Source organism: Suncus etruscus, chromosome 7 (genome assembly GCF_024139225.1).
Source record: "Suncus etruscus isolate mSunEtr1 chromosome 7, mSunEtr1.pri.cur, whole genome shotgun sequence".
NCBI classification, from domain to species: domain Eukaryota; kingdom Metazoa; phylum Chordata; class Mammalia; order Eulipotyphla; family Soricidae; genus Suncus; species Suncus etruscus.
This window is the reverse complement of record NC_064854.1, coordinates 58421740-58444002: the sequence shown is the minus strand read 5'-3', so window position 1 is coordinate 58444002 and position 22263 is coordinate 58421740. Positions and strand designations below refer to the sequence as shown.

Here is a 22263-nt window from a genome sequence, read left to right as displayed (position 1 = left end):
GGAGGGAGGTGGAGGCTGGGGTGGAGGCGGGCGGAGGCGGAGACGCGAGGCCCCGCCCTCTTTCCCGGCGTCCTCCGCGCGCATTTTTCTCGCGCGAAGTCTCGCGAGATTATCCTCGCCCAGCACTGCTTTTGCCTCCACCCTGCCCGAGGCTGGCGCCTTAGCGACGGCTTCGCCTCGGTTGCCCTCACCCTGGCAGCAGAGTGACGGACTTCCAGCGGCTCCGTCCTCCGAATCATCCCGACTAAAAAAGAAAGAGCTCAGAAGGAAAGAGCTGAGAGTCCTTCGCTTGCTCGTGCGTGCCAGGCCCTAGAAGGTGCTGAAGACCGCGTGGCGCTATCTTTAGTGAGGGCACGTTTGAAATCATGCACGCGCGTGTCAGGCTCAGAAAAGGCGCTGAAGAGCGCGTGGCGCCATCTTTAGTGAGGGCACGGGGTTAGACCAGCCCGTTTGAGCTAATGAGCGCGAAGGCCTGAGAACCCACGAGGACTTCCCTTTCCCTTCTCCAACATGGCCTCTCGGGCAGAAGGGTCAAGGGGCGGGAACGCCCCCCCGGCACGCGACTGGCCAATCAGCGGAGACGGCCGCTCCTTTTTTGGCGCCCCTGAGCTCGCCTCCTGTCTTCGGGGAAGGAAGCGCGGAGACCAATCTGTTTGGCGCGGTTGCCATGACTCCGCCTCCCACTCGGCGGGAGGCGGGCCGGGGGAGGGCGGGTCTCGGTGACAGCTCCGCCCTCCTCCAGCCTCCGTCTCTCCGCTAGGATTCCCCAGGCCGGGTCGCCGGGGGCAGGCCGAGCGCCGCGGGAAGGGCACGCGCCCGGGAGCCGAGGACGCCCCGCGAGGTGCCGCGCGCCGCTGGGGAAGACACACGACAAGTCGCTCGCCCCCGCTGTCAGCCCAGCCCGGGACCGAGGCACGGCCGCTCACTTCCCCGGGGCCGCTCGCTCTCGGGGGCGGAGATGTCAGCCGCGGGCTCGCGAGGCCTGCGGGCCACCTACCACCGGCTCATGGATCGAGTGGAATTCATGCTGCCGGAAAAACTGAGGCCCATGTACAACCACCCCGCAGGTAACGGGCCTTGGCCTCCGTCGCCCTTCCCGGGACTGCGCGGGGACCTTGGACGGCCGGATGACAGCGCCCCGCGCTGCCCAGCCCCCCTTGGCCTTTGCATCTCGGAGCCCGCGCAGCCCTCCCTCCCTGCTCCATCCACCCTGCAGACCCTCCACCACCTCCTTGCATCCACGACGCACCCAGGTGTGCACACCCGACACCTCCTGGCTCGACCCTCTCTCCCGGGTTCCGTCCTCCCTCCTCTCGCGCGCTCTTCCTACCCCCATGGCCTCTGGAGCTCTCCCACCCATGCGGCCTTCCTCCATCCCTCCTCTGCTCTGGTCCAGGGCGCGGAGTGGCGTGTCCCGGTGCGGTGCGTGCGCGCGCGGAGCCGAGCCGAGCCGGTGGCACCCAAGGGCTCCCAGTAAAGGTCACGCTTTCTCCCGCCTGCTGGGTCCGTTACCCAAGACTTCAGAACCGGTGGCAGCGCGCGCGGATCCGTCCCCCCCTTGCAGAAGGGCTCGTGCGTGTCTCTCCGCCCCCCATCCCCACTTTGGCCCGAGTCTGTGTCTGTCTGTCTGTGTGCAACTACCGGTTTCGCTTCCCTACCCCCACCACCATCCCCGACCTTGTCGCAGGGACTCACCTGGATTCCCTTCTGCTCTACCACCTGCCTGGAGATGTCACCTTGAGAGAGACCATAGAGCTCTTATATTGCGGGCAGAGCAATGCAGTGGGTAGTGAATGTCCTCTTGCGCTCTTGGGTCCCAACGTGGCAACTAAACAGTGCTCTCTGGGCTAAAGAATTCTGTATAAAGTAGAAAGTCCCAGTGCTTCCCCAGGACTTTGAGATGCAGAATCCTGTACATTTTCTAAAATGGGCCAGCGATAAACCCTGGGCCGCTGGACACTCCAGATTTCTGAGGTACCTTCCAGTGACACACTTAGGCAATAAGAAAATGAGTCTGCATTTGAAAGAGGTACCTGAGCCCCAAGCTTCTGCTTCACCCTTGCGTGCACACACACACCCCAACCTCCCGGAAAAAGGAAAGTGGAAGATTGAAGCCTTTCTCCGAAATTGATGTGGGCATGGAGATTGATTAGCCCCACAAACCCAGCTGTGACTCAATTACTTGGAAGCCCAGAGCACCCAGGTGCCATGAACCAAGCTATCTTTGGGGATCATCCTTCAGCATAGGGTTATTTTCCACCCTGCTTTGCCCAACCTAAGACTGAGTGTCTAGAGGGTTTTGTTTATTTAATGAGGAAGTTGTTTTCTTTTCTCTTAGCTCTACTCAGTTTCTCTCAGTTTTGTGGCAATGATTTTCTAAACGAGTGGGGGTTGTGCAGTGCCTCTGTTGATCCAGGGAAATAGAAGCAGCTCCCCGATCCCAGTCTACTCACCCCAGTCCCCACTGAAGCTTTGGGTTTGAGCAAGTATAGAATTGGTAGTTTTTTTAAGGATGTTAGTACAGAATTGGATGATGGCTTTAGGACGATCTTTTCCAAGGCCTCTCCCCTATCTAATTATGTCTTAACTTATAATCAGACATCAGGCAGAATATGTTTGTTGATGGTGTGTTTTGCTCAGTATTGTTCTCCGATGGGCTCAATTCTTTGATCCCAAGTTCTACCTCACAGCTGGAGAAGCCAGATAGTAACTAGATTTGACACTGGGCTGATTGACCTTGACTTGAAATCCATCAAATTTACATGTTTTTCAGTCTATAAAAAAGGAAGTCATAATTAGCAAAAGATAGTTGTAAGAATTGAATGCTGGGCGTTGGAAAGAAAATATGTGTGTTTGTTAGCATTTAGACTTTCAGGAAATGTTCATTCCTGCCCATCAAAGTCCTCAGTAAGAACACCTCCCCCTGCAATCTTACAGTTGGACTGGAGTGGATGATGGGTAAGGCCTTGCAATCCAATCGAGGTTCAATTGCCTGCATCCCATATGGTCCCTGAACCTACCAGGAGTGATTGCTAAGCACAAAGCCAGGATTACCCTCTGAGAATTGGCGGGTGTGGCCCCCAAAACAGAAAATAAAAAAAAATTAAAGATACAGACTTGGGGCTAAAAGATAGAGATATTGTACAGGAGTAAAGGCACTTGCCTTGCACACAGACCCTGATTTGATCCCCTGCACCACAAAATGCTACCCAAAGCTCCACCAAGAGCAATCCCTGAGCACAGAGTCAGGAGTAGTAAACCCTGACCATCTCTGGATGTGGTCCCAGACACACACACACAAATGCACGCACACTAGGTTCACCAATGTAGAAATGAAGAAACATGAAAAGTTAACTGTAGATCCATTATCATTTGAAGAGTGATTATTTTGAGTTACTCAGCCTGGAGGCTGGAGCAATAGTGCAGTGGTGAGGATGGTTACCTTGTATGTGGTTGACCCAGGTTTGATCCCCAGCATCCCATACGGTCCCCCAAGCACCACTGCTAGAAGTAATTCCTGAGCACCACTGGTAGTGACCCTATAAACACCTACAAAAAAGGAGTTACCCAAAGTGAACAGTATATGTATTGTTATATTGTAAGTTATTGCTATATAGTAAGTTAGATTATTAGATAGTTTCAATGTGAGACAAGAGTCACAGAATAGATTTTTACAAGGCTATGCAAAGCTGGGTCCTTGTGGGTCCCAATGTTCCTATGGAGTGTTCTGAGGGGTGTCAGGGAGCCTGGGCTTCCCTTTTGGAGATTCTCAGCCAACCAGGCAATAGGTCCAGTGTGAGGGTATAATGCTGCTTCTGGAACTCTGGGGCTACACCCAGCTACAAGCAAGGGAGCTTTTGGACTGGGATCCTCACTACCCGCCTTATCCATTGTACTGGCCCTCACAGGTAGCAGGACTCTGTCATGAGATATGTGTTAGAGTACTATGTTTTATATTTGATTTTCCACTGCAGTGGTATCCACAATAACTAGTCTCGAACCCATTTCCTGGGTATCATTCCCGGCCATTCTAGAGATCTCTGAAGAGAAAGAATCAAGAGTCCCAAACATCAATTTCCATGCAGTTACCAGGACTTATGTCACCTTCCCAGATACCTCCTGAAGCTAAAGGCTCAATGACCCTTTTGGGTGGAGAGAAATGACCTTGAAGTCCTGCTGGCTGCTGTGTTGACATACACTTGGAAAAAACTAAAATGCCAACACCTTCTTAGGGAGGAGTATGCCAGCCAGCGTCATTTGGGGCTCCAGAATGGGGTTCACCGTCCTCTGGAGTATATGGAATGAAATACTGGAATGTGCAGAGGAAAAAAAATAGAGCTTCTATTTATGCTTACAATGACTTAATCCTTTAGTTTCCATTGTTTAAGCATGTATGTGTTATACAAGACTGAATGAATGCAGTTGTTTATACATCTATGGACCGGTGAATTTTGCGGTATCACCAAAGATACATAAGTAGTTTGTTTAAATAAACTATAGTTTAGTTTATAGTTATTTAAATTAACTATATAAAGAAGCCACATGTTAGGATTTTTTTTTTTTTACTAGTAAAAGTATGTGTTCAAAGGAATGGAAGAATCACAGGTCTAAAAAGACTGCAGACGTGAGCTAGGGAGATAGATGAACGAGCTAAGCACATTTCTGCATGTTGGGGGGCCAATCCCCAGCACTTTGGGGCCCCTGAACACTGAGCCAGGAATAACTTCTGAACCAATAGGTGTGACCGCCTAAACAAAAAAAGTTTAAAGAATGTAAGATTGGGGCCAAAGAGACAGTACAGCTGAGAGGGCGCTTGCCTTGCATGCAGCTAACCTGAGTGTGATCCTCAGCATCCCATAGGGTTCCCCCCACCCCGCAAGCACCGCCAAGAGTGATTCCTGAGTGCTGGAGTGATAGCACAGCAGTAGGGCTTTTGTCTTGCACGCAGCTGACCCAGGATGGACCTGGGTTCGATCCCGGTGTCCCATATGGTCCCTCAAGCCAGGAGCCATTTCTGAGCGCATAGCCAAGAGTAACCCCTGAGTGTAGCCGGTTGTTGCCCAAAAAGAAAAAGGAAAAAAAAGTGATTCCTGAGCACTGAGCCAGGAATAAGCCCTGAGCATTGCCAGGTGTGGATCCAAAAAACGAACAAATTATAAGACAAAAACAACAACAAAAATGAGTCTTGAGAACTGTTCTAACAGTGACCAGAGTTTAGTAGAGGAATTTGTTTGGGGGCTGTCACGGACGCCATTGGGGCTGTGTCTGTATGTGTGGAAACTGCAGGGAAGGGGTTGAAACTGCCTCTTGGCAGGAAAAAACTTGTAAAGGAGGTGAAGCAATAAACATTAACGCCATCAGCAGCGGTAGGCATTTTGCAATATACACGTTTATGAAATCCTACTGTCTACCTTTTCTACAATGAGTGTCAGATCTGGGTAAAGTTGGGGAAAGAAATAAAAAACATCAGAGATGAAAGTCAACCTGGCAAACCTCTCTCTGAACCACAGCTTTCCCCCTTCTGCCTATGCTGATTAGAGGGAGAGGGAGAGAGAGAAAAAGAATACAAGCCAGGGTTCTTCAACCAGATGTAAACAGGATGAAAGGCACCGGTTGTACTCTCTTGGTCAGAAATGCAGAACCAGGAGCCGGAGTTTCACAGAGGTAGGGAATGTGCCTCGAACGCAACCAACCGAGATTATTTAGGTTATTTAAATTAACTATATAAAGAAGCCACATGCTAGGATTTTTTTTTTTTACTAGTAAGAGTATGTGTTAAAAGGAATGGTTTGATTCCCAGCATCCCATATGGTTTCCCGAACCTGCCATGAATGATTTCTGAGCACAGAGCCATGAGTAATCCCTGAGCGCCACCAGTGTGCCCATCCCCCCCCCAACAAAGACATGCATAACCAGTGCGGGTCCAAGCTCCACCTTTTTTTTTTCTTTTCTTGGCTTTTGGGTAACACCCCTGCAGCAGCAGCATCCAGGGGTCACTCCTAGCTCCAGGCCCATAAATCACTCCTGGTGCTGGGGGTGGGGATGGGGGACCACACAGGACACAAGAATTTGAACCACTGTCCTTCTGCATGCAAGGCAAACACCCTACCTCCATGCTATCTCTCCGGCCTCCAAACACTTCCTTTTATCCCCCTCAAAAGAATAGAAATTAAGATTGTTCATACCTGACCTAATTTTCTTCATCAGCTGTCCCAAGGAGAAGCAAGTTTTCAAAGCCTTCATTCATCCATCATTTTCAGGCCATGTAAGACTATTATTTGGGGACCAGAGAGATAGTACAGTAGGCACATGCCTTGCAAGTTGTTAACTTGGGTTTGATTCCCAGCACTCCATATGGTCTCTTGAATAACATCAGGAATAACCCCTGAGCACCGCCAGGTACGGCCCAAAAAACCACCAAAAAAAGAGTATTTAATGACAAGAGAAAGGAAAATAACATCTCAAGTATGTGGTGGTACATAACAGACAAGCTCTCAATTCAGAAAATTCCATTTTGCTTATTGCTTGCTCCAGTCAGAACTATTTGAGCACAAAACAAGTTAGTTCACTTTTAAGTCTATTTTTCTTTTTTGTCTGTAAAAGGAAGGGGACACAGGCATTTCTTATGGTCTTTTTCAGATACTTAGAATTTGGGAAATCTGCTGTGTTTGGCCTTTATTATTGGTCAAGAATCTCAAAATTCACTGGGGAAGAAAGACCAGGTGGTTACTGAGATATCAGGGTTTCATGTCCTTTTATTTGGGCTTCTCACCTGTTTTATAAGATGAGCACCTGAGCCCAGTGCTTCCTAAATATAAAAGTCAGGGGCCAGAGAGATAGCACAGCAGTAGGGCGTTTGCTTTGCACGTGGCCACCACAGGACAGATCCCGGTTCAATTCCCGCATCTTATATATGGTTCCCAAGCCTGCCAGGAGTGACTTTTGAGTGCAAAGCCAAGAGTAACTCCTGAGTGCTGCTGGGTGTGACTTAAAAAAAAGTAAAATAAAATTGGGGCCGGAGAGATAGCATGGAGTATTTGCCTTGCATGCAGAAGGGTGGTGGTTCGAATACCAGCATCCCATATGGTCCCCCAAGCCTGTCAGTTGCGATTCCTGAGCGCATAGCCAGGAGTAATTCCTGAGCATCACTAGGTGTGACCCCAAAACCAAAAAAAAAAGTCAGTAGGGAACCCTTAAAGGGCAAGATTATTTATCTTGGTGAGGTCCTCACTCCATCTTTGAATTTGGAATTTCCACCAAAACTTGTTCCAATCAATATTTTGAAAAGTGATTCTCTATACAAAATGTTCTGGGTATTATAGGCCCAAATAATTATTCAGGCCATGATATGACAGGTAGCTATTTGACTGATAAGGCATTCCAGAAGATACAAAGATTCTGTATCTCTGTATTAGCCATAAAGATTACTGCTCCTTCCCATTCTGAGGGTGAAATCAGAACCTGCTTTTCTGCAAACACAAGCCAATACTTTCTGGCATTCGCTATCTGTGTCAAAGAGTAACTAGTACCGATTCCTAGGATTTGTAAGAAGCTTGTCACATGATCCGGAGCAGGTAAACTTGCTTCCTCTGGTATAAGAAATTAAGAAAAATGACTCTGGATTTGGAAGTGGGACAAACAGTTAAAAGTGACAGGAAGGGAATGCTAGGAAACAAGTTTTAATAAAAAAAACTTCTTTCTCTTTGAGACCTAGTTAATACCAGCTTCCAAGTGTTTGTCCTATAGACAAGTTTTTGCGTTGGGGCCACACCTGGTGGTGCTCAGGACTTACTCTTGGCTCTATATTCAGGAATCACTCCTAGGGGGACTCAGAGAGAACCCTAAACGGTGTTGGGAATAGAATTGGGGTTAGCTAAGCTTGAGGCTAGTGCTTCTCAGGTGCTCTCTGTCCACAAGTCTAGTACAGTTTCCAATCCACAATGATGCAGGGCCAAGTCCAATAACAGGTCTGATTCCTTTCCGATTAGCCTGAGATTGCATTCCCCCCTCCAAAATAAACTTCTTTGGAATTTTATATATTTATTTTTTGGTTTTGGGGCAATACCTGGCAGCTCTCGGGTTATCCCTGGATCTGCGCTCAGAAATCACTCCTGGTAGGCTCAGAGGACCATGTGGGATTCTGGGGATTGAACCTGGATCTGTCCTGGATTAGCGGAGTGCAAGGCAAATGCTCAGCCACTGTGCTATCACTCAGGCCCCTAAAATTAAACTTCTTAAGGTGATGTGTATGGTCAGTATTTTTGCTTCCAGTCTTGTCATGCCACATAAGGACTGTTAGCTAGTTATCCTGTTTATGCTTCAACTTATCATAACTCTAGAGCCTTCCAGACAGTTCGGGTTATCACAGTTTTTTAATTATCTCAGTTTTTTATTGCTTTTCCATGAGACTGTGTCACTGTGTGTTGTCAGACCTGTCGGGACAAAGATTGGGTGACACTGAGCTGACTCTGGATGGGATCTATTTCCAAAGACTCGGTTAGTCTTAACTTGAGTTTCAGAGGGCCAGAGAGAATGAACAGTGGGTAGAGCACTTGCCCTGCAAGAAGCTGACCCAGTGCTACTTACTTACTTACCTGAGCACTGCAGGATATGGCCCCCAACCAAAGACAAGCAAAAATTGGTTTTAGGATTTTAGTAGTGTTTTAGAAATGTTGAAAGAGCATACTGCTTCTTCCTTGCTCTTTCCACTTCAGGCTGACTGCTCTTTCCAGAATACTGTCTCTGAGCCTTCACTCAGACATGTCCATATTTAACCTTTTCTTTTAGTCTGGGGAGGATTTTTTGGGGTAACACATAGCAATGCTCAGAAGTTAGTCCTGGCTCCATTCATAGGGATCATTTCTGATGGTGTCCAGGGACCATTGAGATGTTGGGGATCAAACCCATGTAGGCCACATGCAAGGCAAGCACCCTTCCTGCTCAACTATCTTTTCGAGCCTTTTATTTTATTTTATTTTATTTTATTTATTTTTTTATTTTTATTTTTGTTTTTTTGTGCCACACCCGTTTGATGCTCAGGGGTTACTCCTGGCTAAGCGCTCAGAAATCGTCCCTGGCTTGGGGGGACCATATGGGATGCCGGAGGATCAAACCATGGTCCTTCCTTGGTTAGCGCTTGCAAGGCAGACACCTTACTTCTAGCACCACCTCACCGGCTCCAGGAGCCTTTATTTTTTTATTTTTTGGTTTTTGGGCCACACCGGCAGTACTCAGGGGTTACTCCTGGCTGTCTGCTTAGAAATAGCTCCTGGCAGGCACGGGGGACCATATGGGACACCGGAATTCGAACCAACCACCTTTGGTCCTGGATCGGCTGCTTGCAAGGCAAATGCTGCTGTGCTATCTCTCCGGCCCGGAGCCCTTATTTTTAAATTTGGGTGGCCCAGGTGGCTTGTGGCCACACCCAGGATGGCTGAAGGGGATGATGGGAATCGAGCTTGCCTGACACCACTCTCACCACTTTCAGCATCTCCCTGGCCCCTGACTTATTTACTCTTCAGGCAGAAAATGATTAGCTAAGCTAAGTGGAAGGCGAACTAAAATAAATTTCTTTGAAATGGTTAATCATTGTGTGGCTGTGAACACAGCTAACTTTTTTTTTCTCCTTTATTCTTTTTAAATTGTGGGGAGGGAGAAGGGCTGGGAGTCATGCCTGCCAGTGCTCAGGGCTTACTTACACCTGGCTCTACTTTTAGGGGACCCTATGGAGTGCAGGGGATAGAACCCAGGTCAGATGCATGCTAGGCAAGCACCTTTTCTACTGTGCTATCACTTCAGCTTCCCAATGAAGAAAAGACTATCTGCAGAGATTTCCCAGCTATGGTGCATGTCAGTTTCCTTCCTCTAAGTAAAATCAGAATTTTAGACTTCTTGGGGTCTGAGCAATAGCACAGTGAGGTAAGGCATTTGCCTTGCACTGACTATTCCATATGGCCCCCTGAACCTTACAGGAACAATTTCTTTTTTTTGTTTGTTTTTGTTTTTGGGTCACACCCAGCAGTGCTCAGGTGTCACTCCTGGCTCTACACTCAGAAATCGCTCTTGGCAGGCTCCAGGGATCATATGGGATGCCAGGTTTCGAACCACGGTCCTTCTGCGTGCTATCTCTGGTCTCCCAAGAGCAATTTCTGAGCTCAGAGCCAGGAGTGACCACTAAGTGCTGCTGAGTGTGACCCATGTGACCCAGAAACAAAAAGAAGAAAGAAAGGAAGAGAGAGAAAAGAAAGAAAGAGAGAAAGAGGAAGGAAGAAGGAAGGAAGGAAGGAAGGAAGGAGAGAGAGAGAGAGAGAAAGAGAGAGAGAGAGCTATTTCTGAGCAGACAGCCAGGAGTAATCCCTGAGCGCTGCCGGGTGTGGCCCAAGAAAGAAAGAAAGAAAGAAAGAAAGGAAGGAAGGAAGGAAGGAAGGAAGGAAGGAAGGAAGGAAGGAAGGAAGGAAGGAAGGAAGGAAGGAAGGAAGGAAGGAAGGAAGGAAGGAAGGAAGGAAGGAAGGAAGGAAGGAAGGAAGGAAGGAAGGAAGGAAGGAAGGAAGGAAGGAAGGAAGGAAGGAAGGAAGGAAGGAAGGAAGAGAAATTTAGAATGTCCTTATATTCTTGGACATTAATCACTAACTAAAACCATCTCTCCCCTCCCCTCCCTTAGTAACCCTGATTATCATGTTTGAGGTGTTTTGGTTAGAGGAGAGTTACAGTTAATTTTTTTTTCATTATCACCTCGCTCTTCTGGGGGGTTGGGGAAGGAGTAAATGAGTTACCAGACCAGAAACTCAGAAGCTCTGTTATTTCACCATGAAGGATCAACCTTTCTAAGTGTGGAGAGGAAGTAGGATCTAGAGAATTGAATGCTTGGGAGGGAATTAGGGGCAGGGGAGCCTTGTACTGAGGAGGAAGCCTTGGCTTTGACTGGGAAAGAGTGGGACACTTGAGTTCAAAAGCAGAGCCTGGAATAGCCCATGATAAAAATAAATGTGGTAACTGATACTCTCGAAGTGCGCTGTTCCTTTCCCAGCCTCAGACAAGCTCTTCTTTCGGGCGGCTCAGGACCCAGAAAACAGGTGATGAGTTTCAGGCACTCAACTCCACAGGACAGCCTGGGTTCAAAAAGATCCACTCACAGCATCCAGTACCCATGAGAATGAAGTCTTATCAAGGGCAGTGGGAGGAGGGGCAGGCCCTGAGTTAGACTTCTATTGAGCCCCTCTCCCAGGCATGGGCAAGGCAGCTCAGACCAGCTTACAAAGATGATGTATTATGCCCCAAAACCCATAGCCAGCGTGGCAAGGCACAGAGGGGGCCACTTCTGCTGTGAAGGGCCAGACATACTCCCCTGGATGGGCAGCTTTGGGAGTCCAGAGCCAAGCTGGAGTCTAAGTTGAAGTGTCCTTAGGAGAGGGACAGTGCCAGTGGGAGACTGGAAGTGGGTGATGGGGATTGAGAGACTGGACAGACCATTGGGAGTGACTGATGGGAGATGGCAGGTATTGACCCTGTGGCTATTTGCCTGATTGATCCTTACCCTGAGTCCTGTCCCACGCCAGCCCTGCAAATGTTGACTGTAGGGGTGGGATTGTTTGTTGATGGGGCAGCTCCCTCACCCAGGGGTGTCACAGTAGGTGCTATCGGGAAGGGGCTGGAGGCAAAGTGACTTGTGGATTCTCAAAGGGCCCAGTCTCTGCAGCTCTGAGTTCCTGGTTCAAAGGTTCTTTGGGAATTCCAGCCACCTCTTTACTTTCCCAAAGAAAGTTGTTTACATTTCCATGGGAGCTGGTGTTTGTGGGGATGCTAGAGGGTATGTCTGGACACTGCCTGGGATCACAGACCACCCCCAGTCAGAAGATGGAAGTCACCCCTACCACATAAAATCCACAAACTCAGAGACATGCACGAAAATATGGAAATAGGGACTGGAGCAATAGCACAGTGGTAAGGCCTTTGCCTTGCATGCAGACAACACAGGACAGGTCCCTGGTTTGAATCCCAGTATCCCAATATGGTCCCCTGAGCCTGTCAGGAGGGACTAATGAGTGCAGAGCCAAGAGTAACCGCTGAGTGCTGCCGGGTGTGACCCAAAAACCAAAGTACATATATATAAATATAAATATATATATATGGAAATAAAGGTTGTGTACACACAAGAAAATGAGGATTATTGACTATAATCAGTAGGGTCTCCACCATGGTCCCCTAGTGTTTGATAACTATTCATATTAAGAAATTAAAGCTAGGGGTCGGAGAGATAGCAAGGAGGTAAGTCGTTTGCCTTTCATGCAGAAGGTCATCGGTTCGAATCCTGGAGTCCCATATGGTTCCCTGTGCCTGCCAGGAGCAATTTCTGAGCATGAAGCCAGGAGTAACCCCTGAGCACTGCCGGGTGTGACCTGACCCAAAAACCACAAAAAAAAAAAAAAGAAATTAAAGCTAGGGGCTGGGCGGTGGCGCTAGAGGTAAGGTGCCTGCCTTGCCTGCGCTAGCCTTGGATGGACCGAGGTTCGATTCCCTGGTTTCCCATATGGTTCCCCAAGCCAGGAGCGACTTCTGAGCACATAGCCAGGAGTAACCCCTGAGCGTCACCGGGTGTGGCCCAAAAACCAAAAAAAAAAAAAAAAGAAATTAAAGCTTTGTGTGTAGGAAGATTTGAGGCCTACACTTTACTAGACCAGAAAAGCCAGAAGTTAAAATCTCTCCAAAAGGGGCTGGTGAGGTGGCGCTAGAGGTAAGGTGTCTGCCTTACAAGCGCTAGCCAAGGAAGGACCACGGGACCTCGGTTCATTCCCCCGGCGTCCCATATGGTCCCCCCAAGCCAGGGGCAATTTCTAAGTGCTTAGCCAGGAGTAACCCCTGAGCATCAAACAGGTGTGGCCCAAAAAAAAACCAAAAAAAAAATCTCTCCAAAGAACTGAGGAGTGCAATAGATAGGGTACTTGTCTTGCATGTAATTGAGTCAGGTTCAATTCCTGGCTTCCCCCATACAGTTCCCTGAGCTACATCAGGAGTGATCCCTGAGAGCAGAGCCAGGAGTATGCCCTGAACACTGCTGGATGGGGCCAACAAAAACAACAAAGCTGTCTCTGTTCTATTTCATTCATTTTTATCAAGTTATCAAAAATGCAAACAATGGACAAGATCAAAATAACTAATGTGAAAATAAAAATGTTGTCGTGACTTTCTAGATGTTCCTTTAAAGCAAAGCTTATTATCAAAGGCACAATGAAAATGGTTAGAGATACTCAGCTTTTGAAATGTAATGAAATGTGATTTATTAAAATAATAGCTTCCTTTCTGAATTCTTTTTTCTTTTTTTCAGGCCCCAGAACAATTTTTTTCTGGGCTCCAGTCATGAAATGGGTAAGTCTTGAGGTTTTGCATAGATTGCTGAAAGAACAATTCTTGCTTTTATTTTTTTGTTTTAAGTAATTTCATATAACTATTCAGTAATCTCTGGATCAGCCATAGTCCCTCCACTCACTCACTTCTTAAAATAAGAGGCCTCCTAGGAGCCTACTTATGATCAAATAATTAACAGTGAAGGACCCTAAGAATACAAAATACCTCCTAATAAAACTTTAGGGTTAAGTCACTAAAACCCTCTGAATTACCTTTTTTTTGTTTGTTTGGTTGGTTTGGTTTGGTTTTGGGGCTACACTTGGCAGTCCTCAGGGGTCATTTTTGGCTCTGAGTCAGAAATCACTCCTGGCAGACTCGGGGGACCATATGAGATGCCAGGAAACGAACCCAGGTCAGCTGTGTGCAAGGAAAACGCCCTACTGCTGTGCTATCACTCTGGCTCCTGAATTATCTTTCATTATTAGTTTACAGTCAGAACTAAAGATACTGGTACCAGTATCCTTTTTTTTTTTTTAATAATATTTTATTTAAAGACCTTGATTACAAACATTATTATGGTTGGGTTTCAGTCATGAAAGAACGCCCCCCATCACCAGTGCAACATTAAAAAATATAGAACGCTTCACGAATTTGTGTGTCATCCTTGTGCAGGGGCCATGCTAATCTTCTCTGTATCGTGCCAATTTTAGTATATGTGTTGCCGAAGTGAGCACAGTATCTTTTTTTTTTAATCTTACAAAGTGTTTTCATTGTGCAGTTCTCTCCAAACTCTATTGCAGAACCTGAAGTCTCATTCTGTGGCTGGCCTGGGGAGATGGTGCCTGTTCAGGCCCAGTGGTCCAGTTCATGTAGTGCCGGGGATCCATTTTGGGGCCTCATTTGAACTCTTGGGCTCTTCTCCCTGGCTCCCCAAAATTTTTTTTAAATCATCTTGTGCACTGGCAAATATGTGGCAGAATGTCCCAAATAGTTGACTGAGTGAGCAGTGTGTAGGCTTTTTTGGGGGCTGGGGGGTGGGGGAGGAGTTGTCTCATTCTATGTAGTTATCTCTTTCGTAGTAATAACATTACTGTGTGGTCTGGTCCCATGACTGCTGTTCTAGTGGAGGCTCATCAGAAAGTGTTTTAGGATTCAGGATTCTATGGAAGACAGTGTTCAAGAGAACAAAGAAGGGGTCAGAGCAATAGGACTGTGAGTAAGGCCGACCCATATGCTCTCCTGGGCACCAGAAGTCAGCCCAGAGCACCACCAGGTGTGGCCCAAAACCAAAAATAGTTAAGTAAATAAAGTAAAAACTTCTTTCTCCCCAACTCACGGTGCTTTTCTGTTTTGTGTGAATCCAGGGATTGGTGTGTGCGGGGTTAGCAGACATGGCCAGACCAGCTGAAAAACTCAGCACAGCTCAGTCGCTGGTCTTAACAGCCACAGGTAAGCTTATAAAAAGTTCTCTCCTGTTCAGGGTCAGAGCGAGAGCGCAGGAGGGAGGGCACTTGCCTTGCAGGCAGTTCACTAGGGCTCAATCCCCAGCATCCTTGAGCACTGCCTCAAGTGATTCCTTAATGCAGAGCTAGGAGTAATCCCTGAGCATTATCAATGTGCCTCCCACCAAAGAAAGATTACCGATAGGCCATGCAATATTTTTGTTTTATCTCCCAGTTTATTTAATGGCTTAATATCTGGACTGTTGACCCTCACAGATTTCCCAGTGTTTTCTTATCAAGATGATGGATTATAAATGGAGGGGGGGTTATTATGAATGGACCTGGGGCTTCTTTTCCACATTTATATTTTCATGCCCTGAATCTCTTTTATAAGCAGTAGGAAACAATGGCAGTTGCTCTTCATTTGTTTCAGAGAGTTCCTTAAATGTCAGGAGTGTTTTGTGTCAGTGTAATCAAGGCACTTAGAATAAACCATTTCTTTGTTCTTTGACTCATTATTGTAGTAGTCCCCCCTATTTATAACTATTTTACTATAATTTGCATGTTCAAAAATTATCTTTTGATTTTTTTTAAAATAAATGTATATATTTTGCTTCAACAGGGTTTGTTTGGTCAAGGTACTCACTTGTAATTATTCCCAAAAATTGGAGTCTCTTTGCTGTCAATTTCTTTCTTGGGCTAGCTGGTACCTCGCAACTCTATCGTATTTGGAGGTAAGTGAGTCTAGGAAAGGCAAAAAAAAAAAAAATGAGGCAACCCAGGAGGCTATTGTTGCTTTTCTCTTTTAATGTGCTTATATGGGATGTGCCTGAAGTGGAAATTTAACATTTCCAGAAAAGTCTTAGGAGTTAAATTAAAAGATTATGGGGCCCGCAGAGATAGCACAGCAGCGTTTGCCTTGCAAGCAACCAATCAGAACCAAAGGTGCTTGGTTTGAATCCCGGTGTCCCATATGGTCCCCTGTGCCTGCCAGGAGCTATTTCTGAGCTGACAGCCAGGAGTAACCCCCTGAGCACCACCAGGTGTGTCCCAAAAACAAAAAAAAACAAAACAAAAAAAAAATTATGGTGGGGGAACCAGAGCAGTAACACGCTGGTAGGGTGTTTGCTTTGCACAGACCTGGCTTTGATCCCTGGCATCCCATAAGGTCCCCGGAGCATACCAGGAGCGATTTCTGAGTGCAGAGCCAGGAGTAACACCTGAGTACTGCCGAGTGTGGCCCAAAAACAAAAACAAAAATATTAAGAGAGTGCCAGAGTGATCGTACAGTTGGTCTGGCATTTGCCTTGCACATGACTGACCTGGGTTTGATCCCAGCATCCCATAGGGTCCCCTGAGCCCACCAAGAACGGCCCCTGAGCATGGAGCCAGGAATAAGCCTTGAGCATCATTGGGTGTAACCCAAAATCAAAAGAAAAGGTATTAGGAGAATATCATTTGAATTTTAAATCTATTATTATTTTATGATTTCCTTTATCAGAATAACATGCAAATGACAAGTAATTTTCTGTGTTTATGCATTTACTCTCAGTTACATATAATAAACTTGTTGGACTTTAAATGTAAATAAGTACCAGCTACAGGACCCCACCCCACCCCTATCCCAGATTGCTGAAAGTTGTTCCTCTAGAATCTGGAAATTTTAAGCACCATTACATCAATTAATATTTGCCAGGGGTCAATTTGCTCGAATCAGTGAGCTCCCCTCTGATGAATAGTCTAACTTTGAACTGTTGAACCTTAATAAATTACAGAGCATGGTCCCAAACTACAGCTCTTTGCCTGAAAAAAAAAAATCTCAATAAAGATATAGACCTTGGGGCCGGAGAGATAACGTGGAGGTAGGGCATTTGCCTTGCATGCAGAACAGTGGTTTGAATCCTGGCATCCCATATGGTCCCCTAAGCCTACCAGGAGCAATTTCTGAGTGTACCCTGAGCACTGCCAGGTGTGACCCCTCCCCCCCAAAATATAGGCCTGGGTATCCTCACTTATCTGCTTTCAGAAGACAGTCTTCTACGTCAGGGAGTCCCATCCCTACTCGCTTTCTTTATATTTTCATATTTAGCTTCACTGGTCACTTTATAAACAATCATTGCAGGAAAAAACAAACTGGGCTATAAACATGCAGGCTAAATTATTTTGCAGCATTCCTAACCAGCATTCTCTCAGACTTCAGTGATTTTATGGCGATTTTAGTCCCAACATCCTTTTCTTGGACAACCTCCTATTTTGATCTCCTGTTCACTTACAGCACTTACGCAAGAGAATGCTCACTAAATGTCACATACAGATTCAGAAACAGTTTGGCCCTTTTTCAGAAAAGATAAAAAAAAAGGGGGATTTAGCTAGAACTATTTAGTGCTGGGGGTCTCTGGGCAGTTAGGAAAAGTTTGGAACTTGGGAGATTTCCTGGACTGGGGTCCTACTGGTGCTTTCCCTGTGATCCACCCTGCAGTCTAGGACAAGCAGGGAATGACAGCTGAGGCTCTGGACTCAGCCATCAGGTTATCGGAGCTTCCGAAAGCTCATCCCACACAGCCTGCTGGCCTAGGATAATTGTCATTGATTAAACAAGATTCCATCCTTCATGGATTTTATTCTCACAAAGCTTCACTTTCTGGGGGCATAAAAGGGCTATAGAGTACCTGATATGTTAGACATACATTGTCTTTTCATTTCAGGCATGAACACATACATATAGGTGCTACTTCTGATCAAAAATGAAATCAGGGGCCCGGAGAGATAGCACAGCGGCGTTTGCCTTGCAAACGGCCGATCCAGGACCAAAGGTGGTTGGTTCGAATCCCGGTGTCCCATATGGTCCCCCGTGCCTGCCAGGAGCTATTTCTGAGCAGACAGCCAGGAGTAACCCCTGAGCAATGCCGGGTGTGACCCAAAAAAAAAACCAAAAAAAAAAAAAAAAAAAACGAAATCAGATGTCAGCTATTTGGCAATTAGAAAAATCAGATGCAAAAAAATTTGCCGGTTCAGTTTCTTTTTTTTTATATATATGTTTATTTTTTTAATTTGGGGCCACACATAGTGATGCTCAGGGCTTACTCCTGACTCTGCACTCAGGGATCACTTCTAGAGGACTCGGAGTGATCATGAGATGCCAGGGATTAAGGTTTGTCTTTCCACCAAAATTGCTCCTAATTACTGAAAACAAAGGCCTTTGGTCCGATCTTTCCATGAAGTTGTCTACTGGGATTCATTCTGGCCTTTCTTGCTATTTTCTTTTGTAGATACAACCAACAACTCAAAGCTAAAGCAAACCAATAAGAGTTCCTGATCCACCCAACAGTTGAAATGTGGAGATGGCTGCCGGGACCTCATTTGATCTATTCTTTGGTTATTCATAAAGTAGTGTTGACTATCCTTACACTGGGGAAATAGAAATATTCTAAGTAGTCAATGAGTTGATTCTACAGGAAAATAAAGCAACTGTTTAATAAACAGTGTCTCTTTACATATGCCCTTCAGAACTTATCATTTGCGCCATATTCAACTCACGCACTCCCCAGCTTCCTCCTCACTAGTTTATCATAGTAGGGTGTGGCTGAAAGATTCTGCTGTCTTGGAGCTAGAGTGATAGCACAGCAGTTAGGTATTTGCCTTGCATGTGGCCAACACAGGATGGACCCCCGCTCCCATATGCATCCCATATGGTTGGTCGGTGTCGTACCCCCCCACCCCGAGCCTGCCAGGAGTGACTTCTGAACACAGAGCCAGGAGTAATTCCTCAGCACCACCAGGTGTCACCAAAAAAGATTCTGCTGTCTTGAAGCGTGGTTGCCACTAAAAGTAGAGAGAGGGCCAGAGAGATTGTACAAATGGGTACTGACCTTGCTCATTGATCCTGAAACTACATAGGGTCCCCTGAGCACTGCAAGGAGAGAACTAGAGAACTTTCAAAACCAACAAAAAGAAACAAGTGACAAAAGGAACTTTCTGAATAATAATTGCCCAACACTGGGCGATTATCTGAAAACCTTGCACTGGATCTTTTATTTCTTCACCATCACTGGTAGAAAGGCTTAGAGGCAAATTGAAGAGGATTTGCAGAGGGATTATCTCTCTTCTCTTTCCCCAGTCACTTATAGGCTTGGTTTGGAATGTATGTTGGGGGCTGGAGCAATAGTATGATGGTTGCATATAACCAACCTGGGTTCAATCCTCAGAACCCCACACGATCTCCCAAGCTCTCTAGGAGTGATTCCTGATTACAGAGCTAGGAGTAACCCCTGAGCACTGCCAGATGTAGCAAAAACAAAAAAGCAACCTTTATTATCATCACCCCCCAAAATTTATTAAAATGTACCTATTGAGGGCAGAGAGCGATCTCAGAACATATGCTTTGTATACAGGGAACCCTCATTTTATTCCTGGCACCTGGGATCCCCTAGCACTGTAAGGTGTGTCCCCTAATTTAAAATTTAGTTTATATATACTCTATGCAATGGAGATTCGAACCCTAGGCTTCCATATATAAAGTGTGTGTGTGTCGGGGCCGGAGAGATAGCATGGAGATAGGGTATTTGCCTTACATCCAGAAGGACAGTAGTTCAAATCCTGGGATCCCATATGATTCCCCGTGCCTGCCAGGGGCAATTTCTGAGCGCAGAGCCAGGAGTAACCCCTGAGCACTGCCGGGTGTGACCCAAAAACCAAAACATAACAAAACATAAAGTGTGTATGTGGGGGCCGGAGAGATAGCATGGAGGTAAGGCATTTGCCTTTCATGCAGAAGGATGGTGGTTCGAATCCCAGCATCCCATATGGTCCCCTGTGCCTGCAAGGGGCGATTTCTGAGCATAGAGCCAGGAGTAACCCCAAGCGCTGCCAGGTGTGACCCCACCCACCCCCCCAAAAAAAAGTGTGTGTGTGATCTTTCCTTTGAGCTTGCTCTCAGGCTCCACAAGTCTGTTTTATTTTAGATATATATTTTTTATTTTAGGGCCATACCTGGTGATACACAGGGTTTCCTCCTGGCTCTGCATTCAGGGATCACTCCTGATGGGACTCAGGGAACCCTATGGGATGCCAGAGATCAAACCTGGGTCAGCCATGTGCAGGCCAGCACCATCCCTGCTGTCCTATCGCTCTAGCTCCCCCCCCCCAACTCTTTTTAACTTGTTAAAATAATGAGGAACTCCTGACAGCAAGGATTGGCCTCAATAAAAACCCAGTTTCTGGTCTGCAAAACAAGGCAGGGCCTCAAGGAACTTGCTGATGTAATGACCCCAAATTAGTTGAATTGAGATGGGATCTCTTTCTTGAGGATTCTTTGAATTTTATGGGCTGAGGAGTCTATTTAGAACTACCCCCAAGGAAATCCAACTAGTGAGAGTTAAGGTCTTCTCTCCTGGTGGCCCTTCTCCACTTCCCTTAGCTGAGGTTTACAAACAAGACTGGAGTTAGGAAAAAGAACCACAGAGGGAAATTTGATTGGATACCCCTGGGACTGGAACCATCTTCTGAAAATCCTAATTCCTGTCCTCTCTGCCTCTAAATACTGCTTTATGTGAATCACGAAGTCTGCAATGGTGAGGCCACTCTTGCCCAAACTGTTAGCCAGTTGCCAAGGAAGCACTTTCCTAACCCTCTGATTGTCTAATTTCATTGGCCCTCAAGCCAGTCCAGCAGTTACACCACCAGGAAATTCTATGAATTAAGAAAACCTTTACCACATTTGGAAACATCAGTAAAATGTAATGACTGGGTGTTGTGTATGTGAACATTTTATGGGATTATTATGTTACTGACCCTACCCTGATCGGTGCTAGGGTTGACCCTACCCTGATAGGTGATTGTGCCTTACCCTAGGGTGTGACCTGGCATTCTGCCCCCACCCTACGGTGGTACCTGATTCTGCTTCCACCATTGGGTGGTATCTGATCCCACCATTGTGTGGTACCTTATTCTGGGGGATAAAAACAAGGGTCTGTGGAAAGCGAGAGACTTTTGGGCGGGACTGAGGCTAAGACTTTGGACTTGAGTCTTGTCCACCGAATAAAGCTAATATTTCCACAAGCCTGACTGTCTTCGGGCTGTTTACCCACTGTTTCACCTCAGAACCGTCGGCTGGACAGGGTGGCAGACGCATGCTCCGAGCTGGAGGGGAAAGACCTCAACGTCCATCTCTCTATCAGTCAACCTCTTCAGGGGCTGACTTGCAATAATTGGGCTGGGCTTGAACATTCATAACCTTTGGTTCTTTTCCATTCACTTTTTTTAATTCATGTATTAGGGTCCTTCAATATTCATTCTAGTTTATTCTAGAACATCAAAATAACATTGAAGAGAGGTGGGAAAAGGTACCATCTTCTTAAATCACATTTTCCCAAGATGCATTGAATGAAGACTGACCAGAGGATAACAATTTAAGTTTGGGGTGAACTGGGTGGGAAGGAGACATGGGACTGGCCAGAAGGAATAGGCTTGCAATTCCTTCAATGCCCCTGCCCAGATATCCCCCATGAAACTTGATATCTTTTCTGTGGGAGGAGGCCTCAGCTATCAATGCTCAGAAATCACTCTTGGCAGGTTTGAGGCACCATATGGGATACTGAGAATCAAACCGGTCTCCAATACAAGGTAAATTCCTTACCCACTGGGCAATATTATGGACCCCAACTGGGTGCTCATATTCAGATAAGCAATCACCTATCAGCAATAGCCTCATCCCCTATCAGCAATAGCCTCATCCCAGCCACCTGCCCCATGGCCAGAGGAAATGAGAAATTTGTGAAAATGATGCTGCAGGGTCATAGACCTTGATGACCTTTGTCCCATGTCAGAAGCTTGAAATAGCCAGAGCTTGAAATAGCTTCTTGGAAGCTGGAGGCTGCTGGGAGGGATGGGGTGGGGCCAGTGGCTGGGCAGAACTGGCCAATCAGAAGCTCCTTCAGTGCCTGTGAAACAATGGGCTTCCGATGAGGGAGGGGCCAAGAAAATCCCTTTTGACAAAGATTGTCATTTTAAGGGGTCAACTATAGACAGGGCACTACTGTCTTCAAAATTATGCCACCCTGGCCTCTCTCTTGTGTCTGCTGCACTCCTGCCTGACCTAGTCCCCAATCTCTGGAGGTATGTGGCAGGAGGGACACCCCCAGTGGTAGAATGGCAGAGAGTTGGGTGTCCCCAAAGTTCGGTCCAGCTGTCCAGCTGTACCTGTCAGGTCAGCCTCGAAGTGAACTTGAGAGACTCAAATGTTTGCTCCTCCTAGAGGTCCCAGACTGTTTCTCTAACCTTCCTTGATGGCATCCCTTTATCTGCCAGCAAAGAGCCATGGCCCTGGGGAAGGGGACAAATTTGGTTTGGGGACCACACCCCGAGATGCTCAGGACTGACTTCCGGCTTTACACTCAGGAATCACTCCTAGCAGTGATCAGGGGATGCTATGGGATGTCTGGGATTGAAACCTGGTGGACCACATGCAAGGCCAGTGCCCTCC

At 46.7% G+C, this 22263-nt stretch overlaps 1 protein-coding gene and 1 non-coding gene across 2 annotated transcripts; one reads left to right on the top strand and one right to left on the bottom strand.

The window, feature by feature from the left end:
* Positions 1 to 731: 731 nt before the first annotated feature.
* Positions 732 to 18276, top strand: MPC2 (mitochondrial pyruvate carrier 2). Its single transcript, XM_049776629.1, has 5 exons — positions 732 to 1067; positions 13322 to 13362; positions 14706 to 14790; positions 15406 to 15517; positions 18053 to 18276. Exons 1-5 carry the CDS (start codon positions 959 to 961, stop codon positions 18087 to 18089), a joined length of 384 nt encoding a protein of 127 aa, XP_049632586.1. The 5' UTR covers positions 732 to 958; the 3' UTR covers positions 18090 to 18276.
* LOC126015074 (U6 spliceosomal RNA) lies at positions 13969 to 14075 on the bottom strand. The gene has a single exon (XR_007497975.1). It is a non-coding gene; the product is annotated as a U6 spliceosomal RNA (small nuclear RNA).
* Positions 18277 to 22263: the final 3987 nt, after the last annotated feature.